Source organism: Argopecten irradians, chromosome 5 (genome assembly GCF_041381155.1).
Source record: "Argopecten irradians isolate NY chromosome 5, Ai_NY, whole genome shotgun sequence".
NCBI classification, from domain to species: Eukaryota; Metazoa; Mollusca; class Bivalvia; order Pectinida; family Pectinidae; genus Argopecten; species Argopecten irradians.
Genome location: NC_091138.1, coordinates 9,154,339 through 9,182,031, shown reverse-complemented (window position 1 = coordinate 9,182,031; position 27,693 = coordinate 9,154,339). Strand labels below are relative to the sequence as shown.

Sequence of the window (27,693 nt, the reverse complement as noted above, 5' to 3'; positions counted from 1 at the left end):
ATTGAAAGTAAACGAAACTGGACCGTGTGTCCAATGGTATGGAGTACTGTTTCTGTTTTAAGAGATTATAAAAAAACTGGACCGTGTGTCCAATGGTATGGAGTACTGTATCTGTATTAAGAGATTATAAAAAAACTGGACCGTGTGTCCAATGGTATGGAGTACTGTATCTGTATTAAGAGATTATAAAAAAACTGGACCGTGTGTCCAATGGTATGGAGTACTGTATCTGTATTAAGAGATTATAAAAAAACTGGACCGTGTGTCCAATGGTATGGAGTACTGTATCTGTATTAAGAGATAAAAAAATATCAACTACTTTATAGTTGGCTAGAAATCACTAACAAATCTGGGTTCCCAACTTCCATAAGACTACGGAATAATATCAGACAATTAGGAACCTTCGACACGTTTAGAGAGACTCATTACAAAATATAATCAATGATCAACGCTGAAAAGTCGGTTTTGTTTGTGAAGACGCATGCCATTTTTTAATTAACGTACATCGTGTACAAATGATGTTTGGTGATCCAAATCTATTTCAAAATGATAATGTTTTTATTTTTATTTCTACTCATACTTTTTTATTATTATTTTGCACCTCGTAAATTATCTATCTATTGGTGTACATAGTCTGTCATGAAATGAACGTGACCATTATTATCGAGTGTTTTCATTTGATCTATCTAGAACAAGTCCTTGGGTTCTTTACATACTGTCCGGGTTGTCTTGTCCCTTCTTTGCCATTCCCCTATATCAGCATAAACCCGTCTATATTTATCTTTATCCTTTGAATGAAGCCGACGACAAAGTTCGCAGAATGGCTTCCGATGATCTGCTTTTTCCTGATAGTGTTTTCTCCATTTCATATATTCTAAAAATTTAGTAGCGTTCTTTGATACAGAAACAATATAGTCTTTAAGACGAGAAATAGGTTGGAATTCGGACGAGTCTATATATGATCCAGGGGGAAGAAACATGGAATAATTAGCACCACCACGTGTGACGGGTATCAAAGCCACCGAAGAACTGAAAATTTTGAAACTCTTCTCAGTTATGTAGTCTTCACATAACTGATTTTCAAATGACAGATAAAATTTATACCAGTCGTAGCACTGTTGACCTATCGACCGAGCACACCTCTTGTCTCCACATCCTCCGTATATATCAACTGGGGTCAGGCGTTTTAATATAGTCACATAGTCGTCGCGTTTGCTTGGAGTGCCACAGTGAGAAACCATCCACGCAATCTCTCCACGTTTCTTGTCGAATAACTCGCGTAGTTTCTGTATCTCTCTTTCCCAAGTGAGTTCACTTACTGTTTGCATTTGAATCCTACCGTAGGTATAGAGAAAATCCGAATCTCTTCTGAAGGTGATTGTCCAATTGAATTCACGTTTCCAGCTTTCAAATTTGCACCAATTAAGCCATGGCGGCTCCAAAGAGTGGAATACCCAGATTTGTCCCCTTCTCTTCGACGGGTGTGATTCTTTGACATATGGAGTGTGAAATACAACCACTTCACTGTCCTGGTACGAATGGCCCTCAGCGGTCAGGTAACAGTTACTATCACATTCGTCGAAAATGTTCAATCCTACCCATGGTGGTCGATTGTAGTAGTGTACCCGTATTGGCCTGTCGCTGACGTTGGCTTCTCTGTAGAAGTACCTAACTGTTATAGGGTTTACAGAAACAAATTGTGGTGATATACAGAACAGTCCAACCATTAGTGTCACGCCAAATAAAGTTACGTAGAAGAAATTGGCTGCACCATACCTACAACAGAAAAAATAAGCATGGAATAAAGCCGATTAGTTTGCCATAAACAATCCGACACGTATATCACATATTAGCTCCAAATACTGTAAAACGAAGAAAAAGTGCGATTTATTCCGTTAGCAGAGATTAGCATTAGAATGGCAAAGAACGCCAAAACTACAAAGAAAGTCAAAACTATAAAGAAAAAGGGGAAAAAACCCACTGAAAAGCAATAGGGAGTATATGAAATTTTATTCGAAATTGAAACATATTATTTGGTACTGTGTAACGTATAAGGAATTCTAAGAGAGAGAAAAGCTGCTGTAAAGACCTTGTACCTAGGCCAATTGCAGACACTGTATAATAATACTGTATCGTTTTCTATTAGTTTGCGTCAGTCCTAAGGTGGAGAGAGAACTTAGTTGTATCAGCAGCTTTGTTATTGACATAAACATTTCTTTATGTCAGCCCTGATGCATGTTGATGACTCATATGCTAGTAACGCTTTCAATACCGTACACAAACGTTATGGGTTTGGTGGACTCGTCGCGTGTGTTGCCTGTAACCAGGTAGGATATGGTGCTTGCTCTACATCATGTTTCAATGAGCTAGTATTTTAAAGAAAATAAGGTATTCCGCAATCACAATGAGACACAATAAGAATATAAAAGTCTTCCGCAGCAGCATTAACACGGTCGTATTAAGTAAAACCGCCATTAAAAGACCTTCGGTGTTGATAGGACGTTAAGTAAAAACCAAAGTAACACCAGAACCAAACCAAATTTATGGTATTTGGAAACATGCTGGTTTTCGTGCAATGGTGAGAAGAAGATCAAAATGTGGAAAGTTTACGCACGAAGGTAAGCGGAAGACGATAAATGAAGCAGCATTGAAATAAATGTATGCTGAAAGTTGTCTTTTAATTAGTATACGCTGTTGAAAGTCCTATTTTGCGAGACATGGTCACTGACAGTCTGACACTTACGTACATGTTGACCGATACTTGGTATTTAATTATTTAAATATATGTCCAATTAACATAAAAATTAATATTTACAATTGTCACTGTTTCTGTATTATTAACCTAAGTTCAGGGCAGATCTGTTTATTTCCCAATAACCTGAGTGCAGAACGCGTACCGATTCAGTGCGTATGGATACATATAACATTGGCGGACTTCTTTTGACATTTCACAAAATCACGTGCCAATCCATCGGAGACATCCAATAAAACAGAGATATTTTTAAACGTGTTTTTTCCTGTTTGACCTTAAATAACTGAAATATAGGAACTATTTCTTGTGATGTCATGGAGAAAAAGGGCTGGATTAGGCTGCTCGTGCTTTTTCTGAATGGCTGTTGTGATTTTGACGGCGAATAACACACGGTAAATTATTGTATCTTACCTTTGGGTTGATTTTATTGTTCTAAGAAAATATTATCGTGCTCCATTGGGTTTGTCATCTCATAAAATAAGCAAAGTAAGAGGTTAATCCTTTAATATAAACTTGTTTTGCTTTTAGTGGATGTGCAATCAGTACTTCATTCCATATAAAACATAGTTTTTTGGGACGCAAATAATATATTAGCCCCCTGCCGGTAAAACCGTAAGGGACTACAGTGTTTGTTCCACTCTGTCTGTCTGTCTGTCCTTCCGTCTGTCCGGATTTGGTTTCCAGAATGGTAGCATACGGGAAAATAAAGTTTGGGATTGAATTTGGAGTCAAAAGGTCAACTACAAAGGTCGCTGTTACTAATAATAGATTGTTTCACAAAGGATTTTAGTTTCCGGACGATAACTTGAGACACATCAACAGAATTTGTTGAAACTTCATCAATGACAATGAAATACTTCTGAGACCCTTCTATTTCACACATTTGTAATGGCCTCCGACTACACATTCAGCTGAGTAAACGGCAGCAAATCACCATCGCTTCCGGTTTTATTAAAAAAAAAAAACAAAAAAAAATCCATGTAGTTGAGAGGTTAACAAAATGCCAGCCATGTGTATGCTACATGTATCAATTTGAGTCAATCTGATTAAAATACAGATCCTTATTATCACTGTGTTGGATAAGAGGATCTGACAACATCCCATTAGGGGTCATGTCCAGGTGACCTTTAAAAATGGCCAATCAAATTGCTGCTGCCAGAATCTTGAATGTGACTTTAAGGGGACAAACGAAATTGTTTGAAAAAAGTCATCTTGCCCAATCAGCACAACAAACCTAATTGTTTATGTATACTGGGACGAAATGGCGTTGTCAATTGATGTATCAATGTACACGTGGTACAAAGGTCATTCGAACATGACCCCTTACGGGATGTTGTCAGATCCTCTATGGAACGGAGTGGTTATAAGGATTTGTATTTTAATCAAATTGAATTTGCATATATTTGACAACATGTCGTGTATGTTGATCATGATTCCACCATAAAAACTTAGGTGGCTGACATTTTGTTTACCTCTCAATATAGTATATCTCTGTCTGGGGGAAAAACTCAAGCCTACCTCACAGGGGCGAGCTCCTAACCGAAGGCCAAAAGTGAGGCGGTGTCAAGGTAGACACGAAAAAGAAGAAAGTTAGCAAAGAAAGAGAAAAAACAATATCCTAAACTTAGTCGCCTTTTGCGATCAGTTCTAACGCCTCTAGGCTACCTGCAGGACACAACATTTGATAATTTTGTAGAGAAGCAAAAGGTACATCTCCGGTATGGTGCTACCTGAGCTGGTATGAAGCACAGGGACTTGTAACGTAGGTTGTGAGAAAGTATGTTGTGTATACATGTGTACTAGGCCTATATACTATATAAAAGGTCCTTTTATATAGTATATAAGCTTAGGCCTAGTACACATGTATACACAACAGACTTTCTCACAACCTACGTTACAAGTCCCTGTGGTATGAAGTAGCTCCGACAAAAAATCTGTATGGGGAGTGATTTCATTTGGATAATGAACATATAAGAACGTGAGTACAGAGGAGAAGTGATGTACTGTTATCCATATATTTGTTTACTTTGAATTATTGAGACAATCTCATGATATTGACTATTTATCTACTATCGCTGCATACCCGAGTGAACACCTGTAAAAAGCGTGCATACCCGTACATATCAAGACGTGAGTACGTACACATATTGACTTTACACGTGTATAAATACCCAAATTATCTGCTTGTGTTGATTGTTTTGGATTGACATTTATCTTTTGAAATTGAATTCTACCACTGAAAATGGCAGCAGAATTATCTAAAAAGGTTAAAAGCAGTGTCGATACACTGAGCGCACTGAAGGACCCCCAAACAATCAAACATGTCGTTGGTTTACTCATGGATAATGATCTGTTTAAACAGACTTTACAAGCATCAATGGGTATTGATAGTCTGAAGACTGAGATTGAAACTTTGAAAGATCGTATGGATGACATGGAGCAATACTCCCGCCGTAATTGCCTCAAATTTCGTGGGATTCCGGAAGGTGAACGCGAGTGTACTGATGACGCGCTAGGTGTAGCTGTTGTACCCGGTGATATCAGTAGGACACACAGAGTTGGACCAAAAAATCCCGACCGACCCAGAGACATTATTGTCCGTTTCATATCGTATCGCACCCGGGCTTCAGTCTATGAGGCGAGATTCAACCTAATTAATTCTAATAAAGGTGATCAGGCTGATCAACAACCACCTAACTTTATTAAACCCCCGGCCCTCTATATTAATGAAGCGCTGACGAAACAACGGATGGATGTTTACAGCAAGGCCCTGTGGTTAAAAAAGAACAAACACATATCTGGCACGTGGACAATTGATGGCCGTATTGTTATTCGTGATAATCAGCAGCGTAAGACTCATGTCACTTCTCTCCGTGATCTGCATAGCTATCCCGACCCCCCTCCAAGACGGGCCGGGCCCAGGACCCTCGATCAACGTGCCACGGCATCCAAATAAACTCTTTTAACATAATCTAAACTTAAAGAATGCTACTATCATAATTTGATATTAATGTTTAGTGATGTTTGATTTATAGTCTCAAATTATATGTTTTAGAAAATTTACAAGTTATAAATGTATATAGCTAAACACAAAAGTGCCAGTATTTCTAATTTTGTTTTATTTTTGTGAGAAAATCCTAGTAATTGATAATAGTTGGTAATTACGCAGCTACACTTATAATTAGAAGTAAATTCAATGGTTCATTGGAAATCTATGTTTGCAACTATATAGCTACATGTGCAAAGTGTATTGTATCTGTTAAAAGAGCCATACATATCATAAAAGGAAATGTAATTTCTTGTGCCATTGTTCCAATTATCTGTATTCTGTATTATGTTTCTGTTAATCTAGTTGTAAATCGAAATTTAACTTCTTGATCAATTATTCCACTTTATATATATATATATATATATATATATATATATATATATATATATATATATATATAAAAAAGAACAATGTCCATGTGATGGTTTCCATATACATAAAAAAACACAACTATAAAACAGTTTAAAATAAGACAAAAATATAAAATATAAATATATAAATATATATATATATATATATAAAGTGGAATAATTGATCAAGAAGTTAAATTTCGATTTACAACTAGATTAACAGAAACATATTATAAACACACGTTTATAGTGAAATAAAGGTATGTTAAAGTGAATAGTCGGGCAAAGGAAACCAGTCTAAATGCGTTCTTTGGCCTTCCAAAAGTCATTGTATACCATAATGATGGTCAAGTTCTGCTTACGGTGTCCAGTTTTGACCATTGAAATTTTGGGGAAGCCCCGTGTAAATTTAGCACAGTTCTAAATATAAATTCTCCAAACTTTTTGAAAACGAGGCTGCGTGGAAATGTCAACATGGACATGTGTTTCTCAGTCGTGTCGGTTTCGTTTCGTGTGATAAACCACTAATGCGGTATGCAAATTGTTGTTTTGAGATGATACATTTGATGCAAATGAAGTATTCTTACATTAATAACAATGCTTTGTAAGCATTTTTCGATAAAAGCATCTTGTACATGGAAATCGACACAAATATTCGGCCGATGCAGAGATGGGGCCCCGGCAAGGGGCAATTATTGCAGCATAGCATTCGTCGTATTTTACATCAACCGAATCATGAAGGTTAAATACAAATAATCGTAACATAATTTCCCATTTAAAACCACACGAAAACGTTCCATAGAACGTCCGTGCATGTAGCTGTCAAAGATGTGAAAATAAATTAGCTCATACATAGATATTTTACAAGTACAATATATGTGTTCAATTATTCGTGTAGTTTTTTGCAGAGATTTAATTAAATTATCTATGTCTCTGGTTGGTTTTTTTTTGTAAACAATATTTGAGTTCTGGAGAGAGATGACATGAATGTCCAGCTGGAAGGAAAGAAACTTTTATGATGTATATGTATCGTACAATGTATATATGTAAACGTACATTCCATGTAGCTGCTATAGAATTACAACTAGGAAATTCTCTCAAACATTGATAATATTTAATTCTTCAAATTCATGTAGGCCTATGCTGTGAGAATTAACACATCATATATATTTCCAGAAAACATATAGGCCTACATGTATGTTACTTTCCTTTTCTGTTGTTTCCTGTTCTTTTTTGTGCTCTGGAGAAAAAGATGATTGAGTTGAAGAAAAGTAATTAATTAAGAGAAATGTGTACCACAGTACTTTGTCTGTAGCCGAGGGGTTCTATACTGTTTTAATAGTCCAGTAATTAATAATTAAATTGAAAATTTCAAAATTAAGATGAAATTGTAAATTCCATTTTTGAATGAAGTGGTTTCCCTCCTTTGAGAGTACACAGTGTGTATACCCTTTTTGGTTTTTAGGAATAATACCTGAATAGGAACCTGAAATAACATGACAATCAATCAGGTATGTGTGTGTTGGGGGGGTGGGGGTGGGGGGGCTAAAAGACAGAAGAATCATGAGGTTGGGAAGTTGTAACTTGAGTGGGGGGTTGAAATATAGAAGAAATAGCTACAGATAACTGGAAGTGGAAGGGTGCTTTATCATTGATCTGGTCATTGCATATTTGGGGTTTACATGGCTTTTTTTTGGTTATTTAGTCTCATTGATTTTGGAGCAACTTTGAATCCATATGGTACTGTATATCTTTCTTTTTTCCATGTGTAGCTATTTCTTCTGTATTTCACCCTCCGCCCAAGTCACAACTTCCCAATAGGTACCACTTTTTTGTTTAGAACTCAAATCAAAGACAGATGTACATAGTACTACATACTACATTTTAGTCTATGTGTTTGTAATCACTGTTACTACAGTATTAATACATAAATGGTCTATGTACAAGTTACACATAGACAATAAATGTGAAATTTGGTTCAGACAAAAAGATTTTTAACATTTCAGATAACTTGCTAGTTTTATGGTTTTATTTATATGTTGAGTCTACTCTCTTGTAAAGTAGAATTTAGAAATCCTAAGACAATGTTATCTATATTGCTATATGTAAAAAAAAATCCTTATATTTTAAAAGTAATTGAAAAGCTATCTATCTCACAAGCCCTGACAAACAAATGGGCAGGCATATGTATGCAAGCATTATAATCACTGGATCTAGAGGACTAATATAAACAAATATTTCTACAAAGTTAAACAATGAAAAAGTATTGCATCATAATTTTATTTAATGATTACAGTTGAAAGGAACATTTAATAAATTAATACTGTTTAAATGTTCTGTTCATGATCTTCTAGGTCCATATTGGAAAAGTTTACTTTCAAGAGCACTCAAATCAACATTCTTCAGTCTTCATATGATGCTAATTGTATGTATATGTATACATACACTTGTATACAGGTCCAAGGGATGAACTTTCTGTATTCATGTCACTATGCATGCATGGTGCCTGAAAAAAAGAACCAGCAATTTTTTATATCTGTTGAATATGACAAAAATTGAAATGATCAATTTCAAATATATATAAATGAATAAATGTAGGTTCATTCTACATGTTTTTTTTTTTTATTTTAGAGAAAACATTTTATAAGTTGTGAATGTGCCACTGATGCATTTGATAGAATCAAATATTGTTTCAAAAAAGATACAAAATTCATTATCTATAGTTCCAACAAAAATTCAGAATAATTATAAATGATACATGGCTGCAGTACATTTCAACTCTGTAAAGTTTGTCATATACACATGAACCAGGTACAGTTGTAATAAATATATACAAACACTATTTTATTATTATGACCAGAAATAATATTGTATGTGTCCTCCAAATATATCTAAAGAACAAGCTAAAACCTACATGTACATATGTATATGTGTATATCAGAACATATACAATACAATTTTACCAATTAACCTACAATGTAAATCCTATATACAATGTATGTGTATAACACTACCAGAACATGTACAGAACAAAAATTTACAAATTAAAAATCTATAAATATATACATCAGAACTGTATGAATTGACCGGTAGCATACAGGGCATTCATTACCCCTAAAGAGGCCCCACTAAAGAACCGCTATTTACCCCAAGGTTACGTTTTACGCGATTGGGGAACAGGTATGAAACATGTGACCATATGTGACCACTCATTTATGAAAAAATACTGCTAGGGACTATTTACATAATGATCAAAATACGAAGACTCACTCACAATCAGCTGAGCAGGGAGTACCGGGTACGTAGTAGGCCTAGGTACGTACAGTAGCGGTCCGGAGCCGCGTGCTCGTTTGAACTGTTCTCTTCACTATAACAAGTTGTATTAACACTCTCCATGCGTCGTAATGTTTACCGAGTCAGTTGTTGGGATTGTCGCTGCTCCATTGCCTTTCCTTTCGCATTTTAGGTGAGTCAGTTGGTTGTTTTGGCGGAAACATTTTGGTTCACTACGGAGAGTGGTGGGTGTTGCGCATGCGTTAAGATTGAACTGCACTCTTAGCCGTCCGGGAGGACTTTTAGGATTCCCATAGATATTATTATTTTCTTCGCATGTACAGCGATTTTGACGGAAAGTTTTATTTTTCTAATTCATAAGAAATTATACCGGATATATTAATACCATTTTTACCGATTTTACAGTCACTTGCCCGACTATTCGCTTTAATATATTATTTCGTGTATAAAGGTGTGTTTTCCATGTCGAAAATTTATTTAAGAATATATTGGTATTGAATATGTACATATTTATCAATGTTTGACGGAACACGGGCGACTTTTGTAGAGGCAGGTGTACCTCTTCCAAGCGAGCCGTTGGTTCCCTTGTCCTTTTATATAGTATATCGTACACATGTATACACAGCAGACTTTCTCACAACCTACGTTACAAGTCCCTGTGTGTCCACGCCCTCACGTACTCATTCACAATAGTAGCATCAAAACTGTATCTTTTGTAAGATTATTTTATTAGTTTTTTATTTTTTCACAACTTTAAACTGCTATAAACTGATGAGTCAAATGTAGATTCTGTAATCAATTATTATAGTTTTGAAATTGCACTTTTGATTATTCCTCTGTGTACATATGCATTACACAACAGTGCATCATCTGTTGAAATCATGTTTAAATTTATTCACCATGCATGTTCACTTCTCTAATGTTATATACAACATAATCATGGCTATTATAGTTTGGACTTCCAAATATTACAGTGTATTTTCATGTATCTATAGTAAACACATGGGTATGCCGTCACGGTCGGTTTCATATAATTATACGCTAGCATTACACAAGCTATCTTACCTTCTCAAAATGGAATCGCCTGGTTTTTTGTTAGTTGCGCAGGAAATTTTACTGTGATGGCAAACGCTGACACGCGAAATTTTATTTTGGATTAAAAATATCTCGTTCTCCACCTAACCATGTGGTTACTATAAGTATATAGACCTGCTAATTTGATGAAAGTATATTCATTATCTCCTTGAAAAAGAAAAAAAACAACAACATGTAAATGAAATCTTAACTCTACCCCATACAGGTAAAAAAAAACCTTTCTCATGTTAATCTTAGTTTTGTATATATTTGTTTATGTTATGTTGTTGATGGTGTATCTCCTCCCCATGACCTGTCTATTTTGCAATACCTTTTCGCGCCATACTTTCTTGATACCGGTTAATGGATTGTAAAATTTCTATCAAGCTATGGGCACATGATATGCATGGAAGTTACAAATCATATCTAACATTCAAGCAATTTTATTATGATATACTTTATATTCATATTTTTTCTTTTGTTGGAAAAAATTTGGCATTCAAATTATTTCTTATAAAGTTTCTATTATTGTGTAATGATATCGAACAAAATCCCGGTCCTCTGCGCACTCTCCAAATTTCACATGTTAATGTAAGCTCACTTAGAAATAAATTAGATATAATAGATAGTGAGCTGACTGAAAATGATATAATATGTCTTACTGAAACACATCTTGACCCGTTAGTTCCGGACTCTGACCTTGTTTTAGACAGTTTTAGTAGTTTTCATCGAAGGGATAGTCAGGTAGGATTTGGTGGTGGCATTATTATATACAAGAGATACTGTAATCTGTAAGCGAAGAAGAGATTTGGAGTCTAACAATATTGAAATTATTTGGTTAGAAGTTTTAGTAGATAGCCATAAGTTCTTACTAGGGTGTATATATAGACCAGAATCTAATGTAGAATACTGGCGAAAATTAGATGACATGTTTAATATTGTTTTTGATGATAATAATAATGATGTAGTTATAACTGGTGATATAAATGTTGATATGTCAAACCTTCAGCCACACTCTCATCTAGGCCGATTACTTACAAAACATAATCTAAACAGTTTTATTAAAGAACCCACTCGCATTACTCCTACCTCTTCTTCTTCTATTGACATTGTTCTATCTAACAACAATCACCTTATAAGGGATACAAATGTTCTTGCTCCGATTTGCAGTGACCATTGTCTTATTAACTTCTGTATATCATATTCAGTATATAGACAAACTGCATATAAGAAAACGATATATGAATATGATGGTGCTGATATTGATAGGATTAATGGTAATATTAGTAATATTGACTGGATATCTAGCTCACAAAATAATGATGTAAACGAATTTAATAATATTCTAGTTGAAACAATTAACACACAAATAAATGACCATGTACCACAAAAAATAGTTACAGTGCGACCGAATGATAAGCCTTGGTTTACAAACACAATTAGATTAAAAATTAGACAGAGGAACCGCATTCACAAAAAAACTATTAATTCAAACTCCCCTACTCAATGGGAAAGGTACAGATTAGTTCGAAATGAAACTATTAACCTAATTAGAGAAACAAAACAAAATTATTTCATGAAACTTGAATCATCGTTAAATAATAATAGCTTGTCTCCAGATAAATGGTGGAAAATTGCTAAATTTTTATTAAAAATTGATAATAAGCAAACGTCTATCCCCCCTCTAAAACACAATGAGTCTTTTCTCCAACATCCTTTTGAAAAAGCGGAACACCTAATACATACTTCTCTTCAATCTCCACTTCTTCTAATGATCTTGATCCTCTTCCCCCTCCTCCCGAGTTTCCTTTTAAGATTGACAACATTGTATTCACTGAACAGGATATCAAAGATCAGCTTTCTAATCTTAATGAAAAGAAACCTGCAGGACCTGATGGTATTGTCCCAAAATTCATAAAACTATTGACACCCTCTATTTCTATTCCTCTTACCCTTCTCTGCAATAAAACTATGGAAACCGGTTGTATTCCCTTGCCATGGAAAGCTGCTAACATTAATGCCATATACAAAGGGAAAGGTGATGTAAATGATATTTCCAACTATCGACCCATTTCTATCACCTCTTGCTTCAGTAAAATAATAGAAAAAGTAATTTTTAAGTATCTCTATAATTACCTACGTGACTGTGAAGTAATCACCAAACATCAGTCCGGCTTCATTCCCGGTGATTCAACTGTGAACCAACTTCTTTCGATATACAATAATATCACTAACTCATGAGACAAAGGAAAAGAAGTCTGGTCTGTTTTCTGTGATATAAGTAAAGCCTTTGATAGAGTGTGGCATGATGGACTATTATTTAAATTAGAATCTTATGGTTTTAAAGGCCCACTACCTTTCCGAAACAGCTTTTAATTTTTAAAATGGAAATGTAAAACGAGATCGATTATTTTATAGAGTCGCATAAGTTAGCAACTTACCGGTAATGCTACACTTATCATCGTCTTCTTAACAATTTAATTTAGATAAATAAAATGTTAATTTTCATAACGCGGGTCGTCTTATGTTTCCCGCCGTCGTGCTAAATACCGCGCGGTAGTTGATTATCACTGCAGCAAAAGGCAAAACAGCGGGATGAAACCCAACTGTTATCATATATTACGCAGGATAACTTGCATATGTTTGGTGTTGTAACCTCATCTTAGGCCATCCCTATATATTTTCTTATGATATTTATGATTTTTAGAAACCTTTAAATTTTGCTCCGGAAAGGTAGTGAGCCTTTAAAGGGAAATTATTAGGGTGGTTTAGAAATTATCTTACTGATAGGAAGCAACGTGTTTTAACTGAAGGCATTTTCTCTACATTTAAAACTGTTAACGCTGGAGTCCCTCAGGGATCTGTCTTAGGCCCTTTTTTATTTCTATTATATATTAACGACATAACTAATATTGTTACTAGTGATTGCAAATTGTTTGCAGATGACACTTCGATTAGTGAAGTAATTGATAATAACCAAATCTATGCTGCCCATACACTTTCACAAAATCTTTCGAATATAAGTACCTGGGCTCTGAAATGGGACATAAAGTTTAACCCCACAAAAACTGAATCATTAATATTTTCAAGGAAACGAAACGTCATTCATCCCGATATATACTTTGACAATAACACGGTTCATACAGCTAGCACACATAGACATTTAGGAGTTCTACTTTCTGACGACTGTAAATGGACTCACCACATAGATTATGTATACCAGAAAGCATTTAAAAGGATAAATATTTTAAAAACATTAAAAAAAAGAGTGTCACGTAAAACTCTTTTAAACATTTATAAAAGTTATATTTTACCTATTTTAGAATATGCTGATGTTTTATGGGATAACTGTACTGAACAATGTAAACTTCTGTTAGGATTATAACGGGATTGCGCAGAGGTACCTCCCATGATATACTTTATAAAGAACTAGCTTGGGAATCTCTTTCTGATCGGCGTCAAAAACACAAACTTATTCTTATGTTTAAGATACTCCGTGGATTTGCTCCACAGCATTTGATTGAAATTGTACAACCATTTTTATATCAGCCTGAAAATGAGAGATATCCACGAAGGATGACAAGATATTTTAATATTCCTATGTGCAGAACTGCAAGATACTATACTAGTTTTTTTCCAAGTACCTTTAGAGACTTTAATTCTTTCGCTTTAAACTTTGACTTATCGAATGTTAACACTGTTGCACAATTTAAAACACTCCTTTTTAACATTAATAAAATGGAACCTGATATAACAAATACCTTTATAAACAAAGGTTCTCGAATTATAAATATTACTCTGTGCCAGCTCAGAAATTCCTCTAGCAATCTAAATTCTGACCTATTTCGCGATCATTTGAGAGATTCTCCAATTTGTTCTTGTGGCCTTGGTAATGAAACAGCCGAACACTATCTTTTCATATGTCCTTTATTTAATGAACAAAGATCATCACTCAGAACCAAAATACATAACTCTAATATCCCCCACTCGCATTTTAACGCAAAAACTCTACTGCATGGCTGTGACAATTGTGATGAAGAAAAAAATACATATTTATTGCAATGCATATCAGAATATATATCTGAAACTAAATTTTTTTTTTAGATTTTTCTACTATGATAGGTTGGGGAGATACACTAATAATAATATTCATTCATAATGTAATGTTAAAATATTTTGTTGATAATTGTACTATACCGGATTTGTTTGGAGATGGCTAAAATAGGCTTTGCCTGTTGCCAAATCCATTTGCATATTATTTGCAATAAAATTTGTTGAAATGAAAAATGAAGCAAAAGTTTTTAGCTTTACCTTTAATACTACAATTATCATCTTCTGAACAATAGATAAAATGCTAATTTTCATAACACGGGTCGTATCACCAGTATGTTTCCGCCGTCGTCCTAATTACCATGCACTCGTTGAATATTACTGCACCAGACGGCAAAACAGCGAAATGACTCTTCACTGTTACATGTAACATAAATTACGCAGGGAAACTTACATTTGTGTATATAGTGTTGTAAGCTCATCTTAGGCAATCGATATTATTTAAGGCAATCCATATGTATTCAGGGTAACCGATATGTATTTAAGGCAATCCATATGTATTCAGGGTAACCGATGTGTATTTAAGGCAATCCATATGTATTCAGGGTAACCGATGTGTATTTAAGGCAATCCATATGTATTCAGGGTAACCGATGTGTATTTAAGGCAATCCATATGTATTCAGGGTAACCGATGTGTATTTAAGGCAATCCATATGTATTCAGGGTAACCGATGTGTATTTAAGGCAATCCATATGTATTCAGGGTAACCGATATGTATTTAAGGCAATCCATATGTATTCAGGGTAACCGATATGTTTTAAGGCAATCCATACACATGTATGTATTTAAGGAGACCGATATCTTTAAAGGCAACCGATATGTATTTTCTAATGTTATAATTGGTTTAAAGAACATTTTAATTTGTGTTTCGGAAAGGTAGTGGGCCTTTTAACGTTAATTAAAAATAATTTAAATTAAATCTAGATTAGCTATGTTCACTTACAAAAATTGTAGCTTCACCACTTAAGTTCATTTAGCCTGTTACATTGTAGGTCACCCTAAGTGAAAGTCAGCCAAACCAATATATACAATATAGTTATAATTACTAATTGACCTGAATTGATTTTAGGTTATTAGCAATGACCAGGGTTATAAAATCATGTGTTTACAGTGTACATCTTTATGTTATGTAAAAAACAAGCAATGGAAAATGATAGCCTAACATTACAAAGCAAGAAAGTGATCAAAGAGTGACGAGGGTAGTTTAAAATGATGCAGAGGATATTGATCGAACCCGAGATCAAATAATGGAAAGGATAACGATGGAAGCTAAAATCAAAGATTGGCAGATGTCGATGAAACTGTAATCAAGATTTGCGAGATAATTGGTGGACATTCTGATCATGGATTGGCGAGGATGTTGCTCGAACTGAATTAATCAAAGGAAAATGGAAAAGGAAATGTACGGTAAAATATTGGCGATGATATTGACGACGGAAACTGAAAACAGATTGGCGAGGACATTGATGGAAACTGAGGTCGCAAAATAATAAGGATAAAGATGAATGAATGAAAGAAAAAATATAATGAAGTTATTACCTGCGGATTTCGTAGGATTTTTGTATTGCTTCAATTGGTGTTGCCGACATATTTTCCGTATTTATATTCTCCGCAGAGGAATCTCAGCACACGTCGAGTAGATCAATGAGATCACTGTTGATGTAGGCTACAGTATGATTATCGGATTGTTCAGCTAAATACATGTACAACGGTAGCAATCAAAATGATGATTAAATGTACATATTCATACATACTACTAAACGGACATCCTATTGATATCCTATACGTGGACTCCCGTTCAGCCACAACACGATCGAGAAACACTCTACTGATCTTCTGGGGTTATAAAAAATTCATATATTACACACACAGTAGTAGCATTCTTCCAGTGTAATAGGCTAGTAATGAAACAAGTACCTGAAACATTGGAAATTTTCAGTCTGCCGTCTAAACATAATGTGCTCTATGTAGAATGACTGTGGTATCACATCTTTCAAATCTCCGGAAAGGTATTCACTAGCTTGTTGGCGTTCTCTATGTCTTAATGCTCCGACTATAGGCCGAAATCTGACTCAGTATCGATCCGGTTGATGCACTAACGTGATATTCTCCCCGCAGCCGAATCGATAGAAATTGGTTTGATATAGAGTGACATTACATATTCACAGAATATTTACCGATATTCCTGCCAGCTGACCCGTATTAGCTTTACATATATAACATATCATCTTCCTCTTGTGTTTATGTAAACTTGTGAAATACGGAGATCAGTTTACCTAGAACGAATATACGTACCCGGCCTGCTATATTTCCTTTACTATTATGCCATTTTTGTCTTGAATTATTTTATTGCAAACTTGTTTTATTGCCAAAAATGAGGAACTAAAGATTAATTGAGTCCTGTTCAATTATATATGAATAAGATAGACTCATTGTACGAATACCATGGGTAATATAAGAATACATCCTCGACTATATGGACAAAGGTTCTCTGATCAACATGTTACCGAATACACTTCGCTAGTCACGGGTATTCAGTACGATAATCTTAGCGAAGTTGATCTTTCTGTTTCCGCCATGAGATGACCACACAATATCCGATTTATGACATAATCTTCAACTAAGTAAAGGTGGACATTACTTCTTCGATAGCCTAGAAATCACTATTGATAAGTTTCACAGTCCAGTTATTGTCAAACTAAGTATTATCGTATGCAACTCAAAAAGCGCCCTGCGCATGTAAAAATAAAATAAAAGGTGCTTATTAAGACGAAATCATTGCAAACCTATACAATTTTGATAGTTTTGGTCTTATGCCCGGGCAATTAAAATGAGGCCTAAAAAGGGGGAGGGCGCTTACAGGGACATGTGCGCTTTTTAGGTCGAATACGCCATGTATAATGCAGGTGGCGTACAGTACTGGATGTATGCATTACATAAAATTAGATAGGGTAGTATCTTACACAAATTACAATCCACAATATCATTAGTAATGATATCGTATATGACATTCTGAATAATTTTATGGTGGCGGGAAAGGACTTGATACATGTAACGATTGTCTTTGTCTTCGCGAACGAATAAACTTCTTACATTGTATTTCAAACAAATTCATAATTATTGACACCACGTTTAGGGTGACTAAACAAAATATTTTGTCAATATTTATGCATTTATTTGTCAGGTGGCTGCATATTTTGTAATAAACTATTACCAGTAACAGGGGTTAATCTAGGTTTTGGGGGAAACTACGACGTACCACACGAGAATTGACGTTTATGAGATTATTACTATAGGACGATACGATAAATAAGACGAGGTTAATACCGCACGTTTCTCGTACAGTAACTGTCCGTCCTGCCATAATAACAAGCCTTCATTGTGTTTGAAGCTGGGCAGTGACCAGTGGAATGAAATAAGTCTTTAATTAACATGGTTAGTGTATGAAATGTACCAAATTACCAAAAAATATTCTTATGATTTTCTTTTCATCCATCTGGTCATTTTGCTTGCTAGCACTAGATCGATGTATGAGCATTCTATCACATGTAAACTGACAAAACTAGCACTGAGCAAAGAAAAATGACCGGAACTACCGAGGCGGATGTTTTACTTCCGCTTCCTTCTTCTGTTGGTTTATCATTTGACAATAAATAATTACAATAAACCTTCACCAGCCTCAAATGCAGAGAAGATAAATTAAAATAATTTGTAAAATTAATCATATTAATGAGAAAATCTACGTAGAAAAAATGCCACTGATTTCAAATAATATATGATATATACTAATGTAACAATGCTGAAATGTCCAAGAATTTTTTTGATTTAAAATATTGGTTTTATTGTTTTAATTTTTTCCGTTAAAACACGGATTCAAAAACCAAATGAAAGTGCTTTTTTTGTGAAACTCGTCAAGGATATTTGTGTCATTTAAAGGAAAATGAAATATGAAAAACATTTCCCTTCTATCAACCTCGTCACTTCCGTATGTCCAAATTGCTACTATTCATAAAGTTCTTAAGGTTTTTAACCAAATTTGGTCACATACATATTTTGGGAAAGAGAACAGACTTGATATAGAGGGAGAGAGCAATTCAATGAGTGGTGGAGGCATTGTATTGCTACTAGCCAAACTAGTCTGAATCTCCTTGAGGGAGTGGAATGGAGAAACTTTTTTGCTGACCTCTGGGTCAGGAGAGGCGAGATCAAGTAATGGGAAGAAAGGCGATTCCTTTAGTAGTGATACTTGAACTAAATTGGTATGATCTAATACAGTATCGTCCTTAGGAATAGGGGAGTTGTTCCTCTTTAACAAACTAATGATTTATCATATCTATTTCAATATCCAAGTGAGTGATACAGACCCTCCGGACCCCTTGTTATAAGTTTGATCAGTTTAGTGAAACTCGCGACAGAATAAACCGAATGTTGACAATGATTTTATAAAATTAGCTGAATTACTTCAACGGCGGCTTAACCTTGAGATGTCAAACTAAACATCCCTGCTTGTTGTGGACATTTCAAACCTTTACAAGTGTGTGAAGCTGATGTTAATCCGCCAAAGAATGGAGTCTCTCGAGTGCTGGCAAACTCCAGGCAGACTTACGGACGACAGACAGACAGGGAAGAATACATTTTTGGCTTCACAATTAGTTAAAGGATTAAAAAAGAGAAATCGACAACATTGAACTAGAACGTGAATTAAGTCATAACTTTTCTCTTTGTTTTTAATGTACTCTATTACTTCACTTTTCGTGACTTTCCTTCATTTTTAAACACGGATAATATGATATATAATTATATTGTATATAAACATTTTGTTTTTTGTGTGTATGGTGAGTTGTGATGTTACTGGTGCCTTCCATACACGACCAAAAGGGTTGGGTAGGTTACATACTAATATTCATTTTAGTACTGTTGGTCATGGACATTTTAACATCAAAGAGAGCTGACAGATTTATTGAAAACGTTAGCAAAGGTATTGGATGGACCTCCATAGAGAGATATGTAAATATAAAGAAATTACTGCTCTTACACAAAGAAACGTTTACATTAAGAAATGTTTTGAAAAGATTTTATACCTATTTGATGAGTGGAGAAAGTAATTGGGGCATTGTATGCTATATTATGAGAGTGATAAATACATACCAGCTGACTTGTGTAATTACTGAGAACATTCCTTAATACAAGTATTTTTCCGTCTCGTTCACAATGGATAAATTAGTTAAGAATTCAATAATGTCGAAAGAAAACAATGCGGCAAGTTTTACATCGATCTTCTACTTTTGTATTTTGTTAACCTGTAGCTATCGCAGTAATACTCGTGATAAATTATGCTGTTCCATTGCACGTATCAATGATAGTGTTATTATGTTAAATAAAGACTCAGCTATTGAATATTTTAATTGGGGGTCCGTTGAGTATGATTTAAATGATATAGATATGGACAAATTCGACAAGTTTTAACATTACCAGCTTTTGAAAAAATGTCAAAAGTATATTATCAATAGCTAGTGACAAACCTTCTGTCGAAAGATATTTAATATCCCAATGAATTGTATTATAATAAATAATAGTTTTTTCTTCATTATTTTGTAAATATATATGATGCAAAACTTAAATATTTCTCTCTTTACATGTAACATATGCATCCACTATTTGCGCGAATTTAGCGTGCATGGTATGATTTAAATGTTTATGTAATTTATTCTGCTATGAAATCTTTGTATTTTTGGAGGAAATAGAGAGAATAATAATTGACAATCTTTCAATATTGGAGATTTAATGTTTAGTGCTGTTTTTATTATTTGTCTGTTTTTTAATCTTATTACAATCATCTGACTCATTATTTATAGATAGAATTATGCACATGGAATGATCTTGTTTTGTACCTGTTGTTGGATGGTAGATCTGACCGAACCACAGAACTAGTAAAGATACTCTGAATATTGGTATGGCATCCCATTTTTCGTGGAAATAGTGCTTTTAAGAATATCATGTTGTCTGTTTTTGTCTATAATGGCCCTGCAGGTAGGGCGTTAGAATTGTACCTACTGCCCCGATTGCATGATCGTAAAAGGCGACTAAATTTGACCTTGTATGAAAGGCCGTTCATGTAAGAATTTAAACACACTTTTAACGCGTTGAAACTTACTTTTAACACGTTTACATTTAACTTTTAGCCAAAACATTTTCTAAGTTTAACGCGTTAAGCATTTTTTAAGTTTAATACGTTGGAAAACATTCGTTTGAATGATCATTTTTTGTCCTTTTATGTCGATGGTGTATAAATAATTACAATTATAACGTTGCATTTTATGTTCTTGAATCTAGAGTTTCATAACGAATCAGAAATTTAAAAAAAATGAATTTATGACTAGGGAAATCCGTTATCAACGATGGACAATGCATGCCATTAAATAATAAACATGTACAACAATATTTAGCACATATTGGGTAATTGCGAAGATTGATAAAACACACTTCATAAAATTAATTCTAAAAATCATCATGCAATATATGCATGATGAAAACTGAAAACATGAATTTTGAAAAAAGAAAAAAATGAAAACATGAATTTTGAAATATATAGCCGTTCTAATCGTCGAAGTCATGTACAGTATATATGTAGATAATGACTATTATGTATATTTAACTAATATCTATTTCACAACAACACAGTCCCGATAACAGATAAGATGCATACGTTAAACCAAATAATATACTTACACGAATGTGTCAAAGACAAATTATTAAGATTTGATACGCAAAACTTTCCTTGAACCATCTTCAGCTACGATAATTTTCCTAGTTCTAAGTTTATTGATACATGTAAAGCAAAAACAAAAAAGTTCCACGGAATTCCGAAATTATTTATTAATTTCTTTCACCATTATCAATCTTTATATCATTTCCATAATTCATTTCTGTTTCTGAAGAATTCGATTTTGGTTTTATCAGTAGAGAAATTACGAGGCCAATAAATCAAAAAGCGAAACCAAAAATCTCTAAACCACAATTCTAACCACAGAACATATTGCCCAAATTAATAAAATAACTTAAGTGAAGCCAATTTCTTCTCTCCTCAAAAAGTAGTTTTTTTTCGGGTGCACGAAGAAAATAATGCCAGAATGAGGCATCGTCGGGAGCCCATGAACCATCGATATAGTTGTAGTTATCTGGGATCTGAGAATTATTTACAGATTAAACCATGGACCCACCAGAGTACTAGTACTACGTAGAGTATGATTTTTACCCTTTTTTATCTAGACCTCTAAAACGTCTAAAATTGTCTTAGGTCACTCTTGTAGGTCCATAATTTTATATATATTCTGTAACTAATTCTCAGATCCTTGTGCTGTTCACAAGCGACTGTGGGTTTTCGATCATATGGGAAAGGCGAAAGGCACAGTTTCCTATGTGCCAACATAACGATGTTGCTGATTGGTTGTCAGATTTAACGCGTTAAATGTTAACGCTTTTTAATTGTTAACGCGTTAAATGTTAACATGAAAAAATAATTATTGACGTGATAAAAACATGTTAACGTGTAAATGTTAACGCGTTAGCATTTAACGCGTTAAAAAGGTGTTTAACGCGTTAAATTATCTCGTTTCTGACATGAACTGCCTTTCATACCCTTGACACTGCCTCACTTTTGGCCTTCTGTTGAGCGCTCGCCCCTGGCCCTGATTTCCGTCCCCTGGCCGAGACACAATAAAGTCTCAATCGCGAAGTAATTTCCGTCAATCTTCGGAAATATATTTTAAGATTAACGTTACCGGAAATTTGTCTTTAGCGTTTAGCATACAGGGAGTAGGGCATCTAGTTCGCAAGTTGTCAGTATATGACCAGAGGGTTGTGATGCTTGGTGTCTTTGGCATTGGTATAATTACAACTGGAGAAGAAGTTCAAAATGTAAAAAAGTTTGTGCACGGCGGACGGCGGACGACGGGTCAGATGACCTAAACATCACCGGGGCTAATCGTACAAACCGGGCTACGCTATTTACGCTCGTGGAAACGCTTCTTTTACATAGAAAACTGTCGTCTGGGGGAGCGTATGTGATAAATATTTGCTTGGTGTTCAATTCACGGTCAAGAATCCAAATATGCAAGTTGCCCACGGAACAGTAGTGTGTTTCATCAATGGGTAGAAGCAAAATTGATGTTTTTCGCACACAGTATAGACAGTCACAGGTATGTCATATCATGGTTGAAAAGTGTTATTTTTGTTATATATTCAAACAGATATGTATCTAAACGAGAGATGGAGTTAAAACTGGATTCAGTTCATTAAATTATCACAGATTTCAATGATAAGGTGACTTTTTCTTGTTGAATGTTACGGTTATAACTACATTTTCTAAATTACGCATGCAAAAACGCCACAAATTGGTATAGCTGTACGCATATGGAACACTTATAAAATTAATAATACAAGGCAGTGGATAATAGTTCTTGAAATTTAATTTCTTCAATCGAAAGTCATTTCCATGACAACATATATGTATATACATGTATTATCGTTCGAATCCAGTTAATCTTTTCTTATGGAAACATATCAAGTTCGTTTAATTTTGATAGTCCCAAGAATTGAACTAGCAACATATGTCCCAGTTAGAGATCCGTTTCCGTTTTTGCTTACGAATCTGTCGTTCCGTCAAATTGAATACGACGTTCCGTTGGATCGAAACCGGTATATCTGGTACTTTTCGTCTGAGGGTTCCAAGTCTAAGACGCTTATCCGTCATCTTAAATAATGCATGCTTAGAATGTGATTGGTTCAAAAAGTATAAACGAAAATTTTTATTTCGCTGTTCACAGATGAAGCGTTGAACTGTTGAGCTGTACGCATATGGAACACTTATAAAATAAATAATACAAGGCAGTGGATAATAGTTCTTGAAATTAGTAAATTTTAGATATGGGACTTGTTTTAGCAAGAAAACATGAAGTACCAGCTTCATCTGTCAACTCCTCTAAGTTGTCATTTAGATGTTTCTCAAAATAAAATTTCAACGCAAGTGAATAGAAATCCAAACAATAATCCGTCCACATATATCCACGTATATCATCGTACTCGATGCACTCAACTGACCATATACACCTGACTATAGTACCTGACCCGAAAGAGCGACAACTATCAAGGACACACACGTGTCGATGTACATGCACGTGTAAAACCTAGTGTATATTGAAGTGTTTTATTAGTTCGTATTGAACATATGTTGGGATATAGGATTAGCTGACAACACATTCATCTATTACTTCAATGAAATATTGTCAGGTGAGTGCAGTGTTTATTTTCAATTTGACATTGTTATTTGCAATATCGGGGCATGTGTATCTGAGACAAGACATGTTTAGAATGACACACGTGTGTCAAGTGTCCCGTGCTCTATATAGGGGGTTGGCCAGTGAAGGTTACTAAGCAGAGCAAAAGAAAAATGGCTGCCACTTCCTTAGATACCGCACTGTCATAACTAGGGGATGTCTCAGAAACAATTTTCGAAAAAAATATTTCGTTATCTTTTTTTTTTTAATTTCAAATGCATGTTTTTAACTTGCATTGTCAGCTTTAAAATAAAAAAAAATAGTTTCTGCGATATCATACCAAGAGAAAAATATACTTCAGAATCTACGTTATGTTATCAGCAAAATATCGCGCATAAACATGTTTATCTGTTTTACATAAAAAGTGACGTTTTGTTTTGTTTGTTTGGTTGATCATTAACAGCCAGGGTAATATAATGACGGCCTCCCGTGTTTTGGAAGGCTGTGGTATATTGGTGTTGTATCTTCTTGTATAGTGAAACTCTTGTCCTTTTTATAGTGATGTACAAAAAATGAAAGTATATTACTGAGGACATCAAGCAACACACCCTATCCGGTCACATCAAGTCTGCTAAATCTTCCTGTATCAAAAGGGTTATTTTTGTCTAATATATATTAGGGGGAAAAGGCCTTATAATATAAACAGGTTCAGCAGACTTTAGCTGGGCACATGATACTGACAACGGGCGAACCAGTTGTCTCACTCCCTTTCTGCTGAGCGCTAAGAGCCTCGGGTCAGGCGGTGTTAAGCAGGTCAGAGAAATCACTATATTTGGAAATAAACACGCAATCACGTGATCACTAGTTACCCATAATACAACTTCATATTTCGACCAATGGCATGAATGAGGTATAAGCACGTGACTCGTTTTACTACGTTTTTACTACAAAAAACCACGTGTTTTGTACCATTTGGGGGAATATCCCCCGCGGATCGTGGTTTCATTTCCAAAGTGTGGAAACCGATTGAATTTCATAAATATATATTTGCATTTATCTTTTCACCGAAGCGTTTTGTATATAAAGGCATAACGAATTTTTCATTACGGTTTTAATGGCCATGTATAATTAATATTGGTTCAATCTTTGGGTGAAAATCCTCCCGGGACGTGGTGTTACCTCCAAAGTCGGGAACCACATTGAATTTCATAAATATATATTTGCATTTATCTTTTTACCGAATCGTTTGTTATATAAAGGCATAACGAATTTGTAATTAAGGCTTTCATGTATACACATACATGTACATGTATATCAAGTTTGAGAAAACTACCCTCGATAGTTTTTGTTCTGAAACTGTAACAAAACTATATATTACCATATCTATTCATATGGATTTTGTAATTATCTATTATGACTTGTTAAAAAGTAAGACTAAAAAATTGGCACGTAACATGTGGATGATATAACTTTCATAACTGATATTGTCGATACTAAATGTTTTTATACAATTTTAAATCATATTCACGATATGTATCCCTAATAATTCAACTTTTACTGCACATGTGTGAACAAATGAACACGTATACATGTTCCTGGATTATGTTATAACACGTGTACATAATCAGAAGTCACGTTAAAACATGAAAATCGAGGTCTCACGATATCTTACGTCGCAGGCGCACCATACCTACGTGAGAAAGGTGAGTGGATTTACAGAATGAAAAGAAAGAATGTAAGGAAGGCAACGACACCACTACTCTTGTTCTTTCTTGCCGAGGTACATATGTACGCGAGTATACATGTGTATGTACATTTACATGTAAATGTATCAAAATTTGATGATTCTAAATAAAAAGGCAATAATTGAAGGTACATATATATGTGTTGATTCTTTTGTTAATGCAAAATCAAAGCAATTCTGATATCCTTCAAAGAAATAATTTACTCTGTTGATTGCTATTTATACAAAATCAATGCTAAAAATGGATGTGTACCCACAGAAATCTTAGTCAATCTGGTCTCGATTTCGGAGGTAAAATCACTTCCCGGGGGGATTTTCACTCTATATGTTGAACTATCAAACTTCATTGTTTAACACGTGCACTTTGAACTGTTATTTATATGCATGTACATTTTGGTATATGTACATAATACATGAAAGCCGTAATTACAAATTCGTTAGGCCTTTGCATAAAAAACGCTTCGGTGAAAAGATAGATGCAAATACATATTTATGAAATTCAATGTGGTTCCCGACTTTCGAGATATAATCACGCCCCGGGAGGATTTTTCACCCAAAGATTGAACCAATATTAATTATACATAGCCATTAAAACCGTAATAAAAAAATTCGTTATGCCTTTATATACAAAACGCTTCGGTGAAAAGATAAATGCAAATATATATTTATGAAATTCAATCGGTTTCCCAACTTTGGAAATGAAACCACGATCCGCGGGGGATATTCCCCCAAATGGTACAAAACACGTGTTTTTTTGTAGTAAAAACGTAGTAAAACGAGTCACGTGCTTATACCTCATTCATGCCATTGGCCGAAATATGAAGTTGTATTATGGGTAAATAGTGATCACATGATTGCGTGTTTATTTCCAAATATAGTGATTTCTCTGACCTGTTAAGGGAGACGTTTCGAAGAAGAAAATAGGTAGAAAAAAATACAAGAACCTAAATTTAGTTGTTCGATCATGCAATATGCGCAGCACGTACTATTCTACTGAAAAATGAAGAAATGATTTAGGAACTATAACATGTATCCACTGCCTTGTATGTTGTTCACTATGCTGGTAAGCGTTTTCGCATGCATAATGTAGAAAATATAGTTAGGCCTATAACAGTAACATTCAACAAGAAAATGTCACCTAATCATTGAAATCTGTGATAAGTTTATGAACTGAATCCAGTTTTATCTCTGTTTCTCGTTAAGATATCCGTTTGAATATATAACAAAAAGCACACTTTTCAACCATGATATGAAATAAACGCCTTATACTGTGTGCGAAATACAGGACAGAGTATAATACAATAAAACATCAATTTTGCTACGCATTGGCCAAACACTCTACTGTTCCGTGGGCAACTTGTATATTTGAATTCTTGGCCGTGAGTTGAACACCAAGCAAATATTTATCACGTACGCTCGGCTCCCCCAGACGACATTTTTCTATGTAAGAACTACTAAGAAAAGTGTTTCCACGAGCGTAAATAGCGGAGCCCGGTTTGTACGATTAGCCCCGGTGAACATTGCTTTAGGCCCTAGACAAAATATACATTTGAATGAGTTACATACCAAACCCTAGTTTATAGCCTAGCTAGATATATAAATATATATATAAAGGATTATACACGATAGCATTAGTATTTGGCAACACTTACCAAATATTGATTTCTTGAACGGTTTTCTTCATATTTCTACGTCGTCTGCTAGCGGATCCTCTCTTTCCTCTATAATACTGGTTAGGGAAACGCGGGTATCATTTTCCGGATTTGAAGAGCTTGAGCCTAGTAATTATCAGAAGAGAATATCCGGAAAGATTTTTGCTTTTTAGGGATTTCCATTTACGAATGGAAATCCCTATTGTTATTGTTACATTAACGAATAACAGAAAGGAGAAACCAGCAGCTAAATTCAAAACACAATTTAATTATATATACAATATTATACAGAGATGGTTTACAATGTCTAAAGTAATTGGTGGTGGTACAAGAGTAGTACGATGATTTAAAGTGTTACTTATCTGTATGCGAATGTCCTGGTATAATCCT

At 34.6% G+C, this 27,693-nt stretch overlaps 1 protein-coding gene and 1 long non-coding RNA gene across 3 annotated transcripts; both read right to left on the bottom strand.

Annotated features, from left to right (window-relative positions):
- Window positions 1-463: 463 nt before the first annotated feature.
- On the bottom strand, window positions 464-27,526 carry LOC138322808 (alpha-(1,3)-fucosyltransferase C-like). 2 transcript variants are annotated; one of them, XM_069266921.1, is made up of 2 exons: window positions 27,304-27,526; window positions 464-1,776 (listed from the first exon to the last, which is right to left on the bottom strand). In XM_069266921.1, the coding sequence occupies exons 1-2, from the start codon at window positions 27,333-27,335 to the stop codon at window positions 687-689; spliced, it is 1,122 nt and encodes a 373-aa protein (XP_069123022.1). In that variant the 5' UTR covers window positions 27,336-27,526; the 3' UTR covers window positions 464-686. The 2 variants fall into 2 exon arrangements, with proteins under 2 accessions (XP_069123022.1, XP_069123021.1); XM_069266920.1 differs by lacking the exon at window positions 27,304-27,526 and adding an exon at window positions 16,172-16,852.
- Window positions 8,418-10,258, bottom strand: LOC138322807 (uncharacterized). The gene is made up of 2 exons (XR_011208490.1): window positions 9,426-10,258; window positions 8,418-8,657 (listed from the first exon to the last, which is right to left on the bottom strand). It is a non-coding gene; the product is annotated as an uncharacterized lncRNA (long non-coding RNA).
- Window positions 27,527-27,693: the final 167 nt, after the last annotated feature.

Excerpts from the sequence above, each read along its gene's own strand:
- LOC138322808 (XM_069266920.1), bottom strand. The coding sequence starts at position 16,221 with ATGTCGGCAACACCAATTGAAGCAATACAAAAATCCTACGAAATCCGC. Across the intron at positions 1,777-16,171 it reads AAATCCTACGAAATCCGCAG|GTATGGTGCAGCCAATTTCT; the intron begins GTAATAACTTCA and ends TTTCTGTTGTAG.